General features: G+C 42.2%; 1 protein-coding gene across 1 annotated transcript in view; it reads left to right on the top strand.

The window, feature by feature from the left end:
• The window catches only part of LOC115325243 (neprilysin-11-like), a 131,278-nt gene extending 128,574 nt beyond the window's left edge, over positions 1–2,704 (top strand). The window contains exons 18-19 of the mRNA XM_040500950.2: positions 64–140; positions 2,605–2,704. Of these exons, the coding sequence (XP_040356884.2) occupies positions 64–140; positions 2,605–2,704 (177 nt within the window). The remainder of the gene's footprint in view (positions 1–63; positions 141–2,604) is intronic.
• The last annotated feature ends 10,002 nt before the right edge of the window (positions 2,705–12,706 follow it).

The following is a 12,706-nucleotide window of genomic DNA, read 5'->3' on the forward strand; positions in this document are numbered from 1 at the left end:
TTGTAATATTTTAACAATTTTGTTGTGTTAACAGTGTGTAATAATGCACCTTTGTTTTCTAAGATCTGGTGCCAGGACATTAAGGAAGGAAGGCTGCGATATGATATCGTTAATGACGTCCACAGTCCTGCCAAATACCGGTGAGAAAATCCTAGTTGGGGAGGAGTGGAATCCTGAAATGCGTTTTACGATTTTTAAGCATAAAGAAATCATACAGCATTCTCCTCTGCTTTTCTGAAATATGTAGTTTTTTATATTGAATTAAGGAATAATGCATTAACAGGCGGGGGAGCGGGGAGATGGACATATTTGAAGTCAGCTATGCTTTACTGTTATTGCAAGAGTAGCATGCTGTAAACATTCTAAACTGACACATATCGTTTTCGCATTTCGCTTTGTGGAATTTGTTTCACATATACGAGGGCTGATCATTTAATTCCGGGACTGATTTTTTTAGGAGAAGCTATAATTGGCATCAAAGTGGCAACAAGGCAGGACAGATGAAACTCTGTACAAGTGTCAATGCATAACTGTAAGCCTTTATCTTCCCGCATTTGTCTGTGGAAGCCTCTAAGTGAACGTCTACCTGCAGTGTGCATAGCATTTCACGATGGAGGAAAAAGATCAGCAGCGTGTGTGCATCAATTTGTTTCCGTCTTTAAAAAACTGTTGCTGAAACGTACAAAATGTTACAAGCAGCTTTCGAACAGTCCTGCATAAGTCGATCAAAGACATTTGAGTGGTATTCCTGTTTACAAAATGGACGCCAATCCTTTGAAGACGACCCCCGTCCAGGCAGGCCGTCCACCTCCCACACCGAGGAGACCGTGGCACGTGTGCGAGAAATCATTCGCGCTGACCGACATCTGACAATCAGAAAGGTTGCAGAGGATTTTCGAATAGCATTCGGTGCGTGCCGGAAAATTTTGACTGAAGATTTGCAAATTAGGCTTGTGTCAGCGAAATTCGTGCCCCGTCTCCTGACGGCGGAACAGAAGGATGATCGCGTGTCAATTTGCACTGACCTCCGTGAGCGAGTCCAATACGATCCAAACTTTATGTCCTCCGTAATCACAAGTGACGAAAGCCGAGTTTACGGGTATGACCCAGAACGAAAGCAAATGTCCTCCCAGTGGAAAACTGTATCATCTCCTCGACCAAAGAAAGCGCGGCAGGTGAAGTCCACCGTCAAGACCATGTTGATAGCGTTCTTCGACATAGACGGGCTCGTTCATCATGAGTACGTTCCTAGAGGCCAGTCAGTAGACAAGGATTTCTACAAAATAGTCCGGCAACGCCTCCACGACGCCGTGCGGAGATATCGCCCTGCGAGGTGGCGTTCCGGCAAATGGATCCTACACCATGCCTATGCCCCAGCTCACAGAGCTGTGGCCACAAATGAATCTCTGGCGAAACACAACATTCCGTCCCTCCCACAACCTCCGTACTTCGCTGACGCTGCTCCATGCGACTTTTTCTTGTTGCCGCAACTGAAGAGAACAATGAAAGATCGCCGATTCGACGACATTGAAGAGGTGCAAGCCAACGCCACGTGATAAATGAAGTCCATTACGAAAAGTGGCTACCAGAGGTGCTTTCTTCAGTGGCAGGAACGCTGGAATAAGCGCATACAAGCACAAGGACAATATTTCGAAGCATACAAGACTAACTAGCTTGTAAGTCTACTCCTCAACTGGCAAAAAAAAATCCGTCCAGGAATTAAATCAGCCCTTGTATTAAAAAGCAGCGTACTCTGAACGCCGACGACGTTTCTCAACGAGCCATACCTTTCTCTTTTGGGTACATATTTTCTTGAACCACTTCTATTGCATAAAACGCATATCCTATCTTTTGAGTTATATACCGATTGGGTACAGATATATCTTACTTTTCAAAAGTAGAATAATAGAGGTTAACGAGGATTTCAAATAATACTTTTTTTTGCTGAACCGCAATAAAACGAATAGTTCAGTTATCGTTGCTATCTTAGCCTTATGTGTTGGCCTTACACACGAACACGTACCTCTGTAGAAAGTAAATGGTAATTAAAATTGTTCCGCAGAACGCATGTAAAAATATATTCGCTAATCTTACCATCTAGCGTGCTTATTTCAACCAGAAGTCATATGAACCACGAAATGAGAGGAGACAAGTAAACGCTAATACTTCATATACGGCACCACTGACATTATACTGAAAGCGTGCGAATGCCACCGCGTGTGCTTCCGCTCATATTTCGGATGATATACGTTAAGCATGACATGTTTATAATAGAAGTGATCAGGAGCCAATAAAAAAATGCACCCCTGTGTTTACTACTTCCTTTGCTGAAATATGGTACCTTCCTTCGCAAAATTTGACGGCACTGCCAAAGGGTTAATTTGTATAATTTCTTCATCTGCAAAATTTGACTGTTTTCATTTTTAAGAAATTGAGGAGTTTGCTGTTTTTTTATATTTGAAGAGAAGCTTAGAAAATGCGCTCTCATAATTTTAAAAGCTAAATTTACACTATCTTCTCAAAAGCCCAGATGTATTTCATTAGAGTGATCAAGGCATTTTAGAATATTTCCTGGAGCCTCAGTTGCATTTCTTTTCTCTCCAGAGTGAATCTTCCAATGGGAAATTCTCAAGCTTTTGTGGATGCATTCCGTTGCAACGAGTCTTCACCCATGAACATTAAAAATAAGTGCTATCTTTGGTGACCACGTGTAGGTCCGAAATAAACATTCGAATTAAATAAAGATGAACGGTATAAGCCCAGGATGCCTCAAACACACATTTGTTCAACTCACAGATACTGGAAACACAAAAGCGGTATGTTTGTAAAAAAAAAACACAGCGGATTAATTTTCTCAAATATTACATTTCGGATGAGTATTTTCTCAATGTAATGAGCGGCCTACCATCTTCCATGCTACGTACTTGGGATTACAGCAGCGCATGCTGGTTGCGTTTTCGAAACGTTTTCTTTTTTTTATGTCTGCCTTCTTTGGCATATTTTAAAACTGAATACAATCCCGAAAACTGACCTCGCCCTCAAGTTTAGGTATCAGGTGATACTTGTATAAGTGTCTGTTCATCTCAACCTTGTAAGCATATACAATTATCATCCGGAATACAGTACTATATAAATCACAACTCTTAGTGCCGCCTTATTTTGGCTACCCAGGGTTTTTTTTTTTTTTTTGTTACTGCAAGAATGCTTGCTACTTTATATTTAAGTTTTTTTTTTTGCATTTGCCTCGTTAGTCTCTGCAGTATGTCTTCGAATCGTCTCAGTTGTGTATCATGCTGCCCAGAAAGCAGAACTCATTCGCTTGTTTGGAGACTTAGGCCCAGGTATGTCAGCTTACTAGAGAACAACCAAAGATGGAACCTCATTTTTGAATTTGCTCGCGAAGTGAGGCACAAAAGAAACGAGATGTTTACAATTCCATGCCAAGCCGAATTAGAGCGCAGCTCTTGAAGAGGAGGAGGGGAGGTGCGGGGAGGAGTGCATGCCCCTCCTCCTCATCCGTACCCTCCTCTTCTCCTCTCCTGCTCCCCTCCAATTTAGCGGGAAGTCTTCGCTGAATTTCCCGCTGAATTTAGCGGAAAACGTCGCCCGCTAAATTTAGCGGGAAATAGAATTATTTCTGCTAAACATAGCGGAGAATTTTACCCATAATGCAATGCGCAAAGACCCTCGTGACTCCCGTGACGTCATTATGGGAAACGTCCCGTAATGCAACGCGAGGTGTCGCCTCGCGTAAGGCAACGCTAGGCGACGCCGTACGCCGATGTCACGCAACTGAAGACGGAAACGGGCGCCTTAGAGCTGCGGTCTAAAAACAACGTAAGAGCCAGAAAAAGGAGAAAAGAAAAGAAGGCAGTGAAGCCTAGCTTCGGTACTTGATTGGAAATATTAGGCCAAAGTACCTAGCTAAGAAATGAACTTAAATTTCGGTCATTCCATGGCTTTTTGAGCTTTCAGGGCACTAGAGAGTCAAACAAAGGAGAAAGTTCGGTTTAAAAAAATGTGCTTTTGGGTTCTACCTATTTATCGCGAAGAAGTAAAAGACGAATATACCGGAGTTGCTAGTCAGTGCATTTTCTGATTTCTTTGTATTGGTCTCTTTTGTTGTTTTGCGTTGTTTTCTACAATGGAACCGAATAGGCTTCGGGATGCCATAGACTCCAAGCACCAAATCGAGACTGTTCTGTTATCACTCTAGGACGGCTAGCTACAAAACCGACTGAGGATTTCTGGCACCAGCTGCTCTTTTTTTTGTCTTTTTCGCAAACAACTATAGACTGAAACATAATGCTGCGCGAGCGTTCTTCGTTCACCGACCGCCTGCTGTTCCAGCGGGTGGATAGTACAAGCTGCTTAACACACGGCAATCATCGGCGTCCGGCACACGCCGATGATTGCAAAGCAATCAACAAAGCAATCGACAAAGCAATCAACTTAATTTTAGAAGACGTCCAGAACACCCTCGGGAAATCTGTCGTATGATGCGTGAATCTTATTAAAATTTTGCCGCGTTTCCTCTTGATAGTAGGGCGCAGTAGTTTTAACTTTTAATCCACCTTTAGATAGCATATAAGTTTAAATTTTCTTCTCTAAGAACACTAAAAAAAGTAGATCGGTTCAAGCACAGCGATCGCGCTGGCCGCACTGCGCCCTCAATGGACGTTCAATTTTAATTCAGCGTGCTGAAGCCATAATTTCGATCGCAAACTTTCTGAAGAATACATCATAATCTATCTAACAAGTACTATATATATGTATAGTGGTTCCCTAGATATCTTGGAAGACGGGCCCTTTCCGACATTTGCAAGCTGAGATGACGTGCCACGTCACTGCCGCATGTCGGAAATAGCGCAGGCCTTAAATCAGCAACGGTTGTCGCCTAGCAACTTAAGCGAATTCGAAACTAAACAGTACACAGAGATAATTATAATGCAATTAAATGCAAAGGGGCAAGCGAGCTGGACAAGAATGACGAAAATAATCCCTGGAGAAGGGGAATTGGAGATTTGTGTCTGTCCTTTGTCCCTTTGTTTCCCTTCTCCAGGGATTATTTTCGTCAGTACACAGAGAGCTGGTCAGAAATTGAGTTTGCCGAAACCAGTGTCCGGGATGGTCTAATCGGTTAAGGCGTTGCCCCGGACAGGCGAAGGTGTCGGGTTCAATCCCCGCTCCAGGCCATATTTTTCTCCAGCTCTCTGTCCCTTTCCCTAGCTTTAATGCAATAGATGCAATAATCACTTTCTCCCCTCTTCATTCAGAATATTACTACGGCTGCACTTGTCAACCTTCACTCATTCCCATTAATTATACGGTGCAGCCTCCCTATGAGGAGGAGTGGTTCCCTAGATATCTTGGAAGACGGGCCCTTTCCGACATTTGCAAGCTGAGCTGACGTGGCACGTCACTGTCGCATGTCGGAAATAGCGCGGGCCTTAAATCAGCAACGGTTGTCGTCTACCAACTTAAGCGAATTCGAAACTACACAGTACACAGAGAACTGGTCAGAAATTGAGTCCGCCGAAACCAGTGGCCGGGATGGTCTAATCGGTTAAGGCGTCGCCCCGGACAGGCGAAAGTTGCGGGTTCAATCTCCGCTCCTGGTCCAATTTTTCGCAGCTATCTCTCCCTTTCACTTTCCCTAACTTTAATAGAATAAATTCAATAATCACGTTCTCCCCTCCTCGTTATATATAAAGCACCGGGGCTAAATTAGGAGCAACTTTCCCTTCCTCGTAACGTTCAGCGGTACGAACGTAACGTCACGCGTCCGCGACCGTCGCTATCAAGTACCAGTGTTGCCGTCCTTTTGGAGCCAGCACTTTCGGTTTCGCTGTAAACCCCTGAAGCAAACAATTTAAGCATATACCTACAATAATATGCCCACTACAACAAAATACTTTACCATTAAAGATGCTAGCTTCGTTTAAAACTTCCGATAACTGTGGAATGTCTTAAACAGAAAGGAATTTGTAAGATTATCTCAAATAAGAAGAGTTGCCAGCACAAGAGGTTTGTCTCAGAGCACTCGTGCAGGAAACTTTCCTCATAGGTTGTGGCAACCTTGTGACTAAGGCGTTGAACGAGTTTGGCTGCATGTGAAATTGTCCTTGACTTTTTTTCTACCGAGAGGTGGCAAAGTGCGAGCGGCCAGGCGGGCGCTACTACGCCGCTGATGAAAGATAGACGGAGAAGTATGGCGAGGTGGGCTTTTGGGTCGCGGCGCGCTCCAGCAACAGTCCCTAAATGAATACGCGTTGTTGAACCATGTGCGTCGTGTCATTCCTCGGGAGTGCGCCGAGTGGCAAAACGTCATTACTTAAGCTTTCGTCGCACTAATTCGTAGGCGACTGGACCCTTTCGGTGATCCTGAAGTGGATGGGGGACACCAAAAATGAAGCGGAAGGGCTGAAAAAAAAAACATGCTGCAAATCGCACAAGTAAATTCGGAAAGAAAACAAATGTAGTCAGCCATGTCTTTCTTCAAGCGTAACACATTACTATAGAGAAACAAATCATGAACCCCGTTCGCAGGCATCATTTTGATAAAAAAAAAAGATAGGTACTTTCGCAGACATAGACTCTGTAGGCGCGAATAGCCTTATCTGTAGCATTCTGCGGCTCATCTTCCTTAGTCGTGGCGTTCAATAAATTATCGAAATAAAAAAAAAGACACATGCTTAGTTCAATATCATCTTTTTGTTTAGGAAATTATGAACCTTGATTGAAATGTGGTAATCGGCAATCTTAATAAATCGGTAGACTCATAATATTTTTTATTGCTTCACAGGGATTGAATGGCTGTTCATGGCATATATTATTGTAAACTTGTGCACCGGATGGTGATTCCACTAAATCGAAATACGCGCTTACAATATTATTTTTCTCTCCACGTTAGCTCGTTATATAACTTACACTATTTCAATTAAGATACGCTTAGATTATCGTCCCCCATTCGCCGATCTAGTCGCCTCCGCCAATTTAGTTCACAGTGCAGAGAGGGTTCAATTTGCGACAGTTTCGATTCTAAAATGAAACTTCCAAGCTTTAGATAGGGGATCAGAAAGCTCCGGCTATATCGTTTTGCTCCGTCGTAGAGCATCACTTGAGCGCCAAAAACACTATTCTATGATATGAGATATCGATTAAGATGACTGGCAGCAATAATCAACAAAACCAAAATGAATTTTAGTTCAGATTCCATATCAAGAATAAAATTAAATATATAGAAATATGATAAAATAACTGAAAAAAAAACGAGAATGTCTTTTCTTCATTTTAGTTCAGATTCCATATTAAGAATAAAATGAAATATATAGGAATATGATAAAACAACTGAAAAAAGAACGAGAATGTCTTTTCTCTGAAGCTATCTGAAGCGCAGCTTATTTCACGGCTCTAAGTAAGCCCTCAGTGTAACTCTATGGTTTCCTCACCCTTTGCGGTAATTATCCTTTTATTCAATGGGAAGTGTGAATCAGTTTTTACAAAAAAAAAAAAGGTAGCAAATGCTGGAAAGATGAAGTAAAAACGGGTTCTTTTGGAGGCCTGCTACTGGCAGACAAGTTTTTCCTACAATTTAGGTACGCGTCTGTGGCGGAACGCCGGCTAGCAGTCTGAGCAAGAAAACTGGAAGCTGGGCTAGTTAGAATTGATTCATAATTACAGGATAATTATTGAACACCTTAGACTGAGGTATAAAATGAGAATTACATGGAATGCGTTTTTACTCATTTCGTACATATGCGTGTGTGTATATACGTCCGTAACGCATATCCATGTATACCACATAAGGTGGTGCATTGTGCCACAGACGACTCGTATATATTCACACAATGCCCGTCTGTAGTGTGAGTGAAAAATGAAAGATGAGCGGAAGAAGAAAACTAAATTGCACCCGAATAAATATATCTCTATTGGGTAAGCACTGGGATACCCTGAAAACAGCAATTGGTCTTACGTTGTAAGATCTTACAAGGTATGTCGTACAACTATTGCATCGCTACTTGATATAATATTTGTTGGCATGAAAATAAATGGAAACGACTTTCTCCACTACTTATGTGCTCATGTAGTGTATCGGTATTCTGTGGCAAAGAAATGAAATCCAATAAATGGTGATCATCACAACCCGTCCTCTTAGCTATAAATGTTTAACATATAATTCCCTAGTGAACTAAACAGGGTGAAGTGAATACTATAAGGAAAACATACATTTTACGTCCTGCGCGACTTTATCAGCAAGGTTGTCATGATATCCTATCATTGTCTTGTGATCAGGAATCTGGTGAGAGTTTTCCCAGTTTCCACACACGTAGGCATAGAAATCAGTTCATGGATCTTTGGTTTGGTTCATACTGTCCAGTATCAGTTTAGCTGCACAGAAATGTATTATTAAACAGCTACTAAAATATAAAATTATCAAAAGAAAAGAAATAGTCTTTAATCCTGACGTTCCTTTTGTATGTGCGTCGATCTATCCCAGGACACGAACGAAAGCATCTTAGTACTTTGACTAAGTTAAAAAAAAAAAACGCTTAGCAAACCATCCTGTCCTCGTCATACTGAGAAACTCGGGTAGTCCTTTGATGAGTTTGTATTGATAAAAAACAAATCGACTATGCACGAGTGCACGCTTTGTTACATCCAATCTGGGATTGCACAGCATATGTCATGTGTGCATTACACCCAGAGTGTCGAACCGAAATTTTTATCCGTTCGGTCCGGGTTCGGGTTTACTTCTTTCGGTTCAGTTACGGTTGAGCTCCGGGGAGTAAAAAATAACGGTTCGAACCGGTTCGAACCGGTTTGAACCACTAAAGTAAGAATTTGTTTTCCGCGGTTTTTTGGGAATAGGCATTATATCCGCCGAGAAACGAGTAACTGTACAGTTGTTTATCGTTCGTTCAATTTACTTTTATGTTCAGGTATCAAAAATAAGAAATTCCGTTATTTATTTTGACGCAAAAGTAAAATAAATTGTAGATTAACATAAAAAAACGTCATGTTTATATGACTGAGTATCCATCTGTTTACCTCAGACGTATATATTTTCCCTTGATTGACAGGTAGTCACGAAGTACGGTAGGTCACCTAAAAAAGCCGTGATTGGTACAACTTTGCATCGCAGTATTAAATACTGAATCGTTATTGTGCTCTTAAACTGGGGATTAATTGCAGTGCATAAAGTCATGGAATGGGTATCTCGTCGCCGTATATATCCTGAAATATACCTTACAAAATACGTTTTACAATATACCGGGAGCGGCCGTAAGGAACAACATATTTTAAACGCTTTGAAAAATTCGAATTCCAAACGTACATATCTGAAATTGGGCGCGCAGACGTAGTTTCCCAAGAAGTTGTATCTCCAATTTGTTCCTTTAGAGCTCAATTTTCAGGTCGTGAAGTATATAAAATAAAGCAAAATCGGAGACCGTGCATTTCCTGTGTCCTGTACCAGCCTATTAGTCGTCTCCACACTGCTTTCTGAGCTCACTTCCAGGTAGCTTGCTGAACGCAAAAACGCCGAAAGTCAATAGCAGAGGCTGGCGATGAGCAAGGTAATCGCGATAATTAATACTTTTAACGAAATATATAAACAATGCCTACTTGGGAGCAATCTCACAAACCAGTGTGAAAACGATGAACATCCGGTACAGGGCATAGGAAATGTTCGATCGCCATTTTTGCTATATTTTTAATACTTTACTATGACCTTAGCACAAAAAAAAAATCTAAACTTCTTGCGAAATTAGGTTCGCATGCCTACTTTCAGGTATCTACGTTTTGAATTCGAATTTTGCAAGGCGTGCCAAATGTGTTCGTCCATATGGCCGCACACTGTATATTATGACGACGCAACTGAACTAAAAGAAGTTGAAATATTTATGCAAAACCCATGCATTTGTAGTCACTCTGGGTCAGTGATATACCTTTTATAAAAAGGATGATAATCAGAACACTTGTTTTCTTATCTAACAACTTTTAAACTCAGCGCCGTGATGCAGGCGAAGAATCTTGCCGATAAAAGTGATCGAAATAGTGCACTATCGCAGCTTCGCACCCAGGTCAAATCTGGCCTAAAATAGCGCGCACTCAAGTGAACATTTCTCTAATTCAGTATAAAGTGGCATAGCCGGGGTTTCGAGGTTTGTTCTTGAGAAGATGCCAGTCAATTCCATTTCGAAATAAGAATCACACTTGCTAAATCATATTTTATATTATTTATTTATTTATTACTTATTCAAGCCTTGATTAGGACCTTGCGGGTATGGGGTACATATCCAAAAGATGCAATTAATAAAAAAGGACACATTTCAATATTTCAACTATTGTTTTACACAACTAACAGTAAAACGAATAGCAATGACTGTCGGAATAAACGATCAACGTACCGATCAAAAATATGCAAATGTATATATATATATATATATATATATAGGTGAGGCAGAGTAGCTTGCGAACAATGGACCGGGAAAATGTAATAAGTCAGAGATCCGTACTGGCGGAGTTGCTGTGCTAGGAGTTTATTGTATGGATTTCGACAGTTTCGCCGAGAGGCTCAGCTTCGTCAGGAGATGGCATACTTGTGAGGGCATCAGACTGTGCAAAGCAGCAAGTGGCCAATGGGGCGAGGAGGACGTGATGTCACGAAAAATAAAAGTGAAAAAACATATGAAAGAATGAAAAAAAAAACGTTTATTTGAGCGCGTTTTCACGTTAGGACGGCGGGTTTCAAAGCTAAAGAGGCGTATATGAAATCTCCGACACTGCGGTGGGTACAATAGGCCATAAACGGACGGCACAGGCTCTGGAACGACATCTTCGGTACTAATTGTCCGTAAGGCTAAGCCGATGTGGGCGTCCGTCGCCGCGACGGTTACCCCGCGTCCCCTCGGGCGCCTCACGCCGCGGAAAAGAGGGGAGAGGGGAGCAAGGAGCAGACCGCGGGGCAGGGGGGACGCAGGGGAAGGTGGGGCGAATGCCCCCGGATAGTTGCAAAGCCGTCGTCGTACCGGACAGAAAATTAAAAACACAAACTTAAAAGATAAAACATTAAAGTAAAACTTAAAATAAATACAAATAAATACGCATGCCTAGGGTCAAGACCGAGTAACATTAATTGTGTGCAGCAGGACAGCATTGCCCGGAAGGCGCAGATTTGCTTCGCCTTTCAATGAAAAGGAAAGAAAATTGAATATTAGCGGATCTCGCATATGAGTGGGTAGACCGACGAAATAGGACGCAATGTGCACAGAAGCGCGTGTGGAAGGCTCACTGTTTCGTACACACACACACACACACACAATCAAAATAAAAGTCCAATTCCACCAGCAAATACAGTGCCACTTGCTTAGGGTGAGAATGGTGATCTCTGTTAATTCTTAGACAACGTTTTCATCGCTGCAAGTGTTCCAAAACATCTTAGCCTCCGACATCATTCGTTCGGGAAACTTTCGGTAACGATTCTTGAAACCGGATTTAAGTCAGACCGCGAACGGGAGCAGCGCGAATCGTATCTCATACACCGATTCAACACGATAGATAAAGGAATAAATGAAAATCCAGGAACACTTGTAGCGATTAAAACGTTGTCTAAGAATTAACAGGGAGCACCATTCTCACCCTGACCAAGGGGCACTCTATTTGGCCCTTGGCACACACCATTATTTTGTGTGTGTTTGTGTGTACGAAACAGTGAGCCTTCCACACTCGCTTCTGTGCACACTGCGTCCTTTTTCGTCGGTCTACCCACTCATATGCGATATCCGCTAATATCCAATTTTCTTTTCTTTTCATAGAAAGGCGAAGCAAATCTGCGCCTTCCGGGCAATGCTGTCCTGCTGCACACAACGTTACACGGCCTTGACCCTAGTCATGCGTATTTATTTGTATTTATTTTAAGTTTTACTATAATTTTTCTTTCTTTTCAATTTGTATTTTTAATTCTCTGTCCGGTACAGAGACGGCTTTGCAACTATCCGGGGGCATTCGCCCTACCCTCCCCAGCAACCCCTTGCCCCGCGGTCTGCGGATCTGGTCCATGCTCCCCTCTCCCCTCTCTTCCGCGGCGTGCGGCGCCCGAGGGGACGCGGGGTGACCGTCGCGGAGACGGACGCCTACATCCGCTTAGCCTTACGGACCATTAGTACCGAAGATGTCGTTCCAGAGCCTGTGCCGTCCGTTTATGACCTATTGTACCCACCGCAGTGTCGAAGATCTCATATACGCCTCTTAAGCTTTGAAACCCGCCGCCCTAACGTGGGAACCCGCTCAAATAAACTTTTTTCGGGCGTTTGATTTTGTTTTAAATGTTTGCTTTTTTCATGTCTTTTTACTTTTATTTTTCGTGACGCCACCTCCTCCTCGCCCCATTGGCCACTTACTTCTTTGCACAGTCTGATGCCCTCACATGTATGCCATCTCCTGACGAAGCCGAGCCTCTCGGTGAAACTGTCGAAATACATGCAATAAACTCCTAGCATAGCAACTCCGCAAGTACGGATCTCTGACTTATATATATATATATATATATATATATATATATATATATATATATATATATTGGATTTAAAATTAAACTCCCCGAATATTGCCGTAAATAATACGCACTTGAAGAAAATTGTAATTGTCTACGAATCAATGACAAAAACAGACATCAAGATAATATTTTTTGAATGTGTAGAGT

This window comes from Ixodes scapularis, unplaced genomic scaffold (genome assembly GCF_016920785.2).
Source record: "Ixodes scapularis isolate PalLabHiFi unplaced genomic scaffold, ASM1692078v2 PGA_scaffold4__175_contigs__length_147842914, whole genome shotgun sequence".
Lineage (NCBI taxonomy): Eukaryota > Metazoa > Arthropoda > Arachnida > Ixodida > Ixodidae > Ixodes > Ixodes scapularis.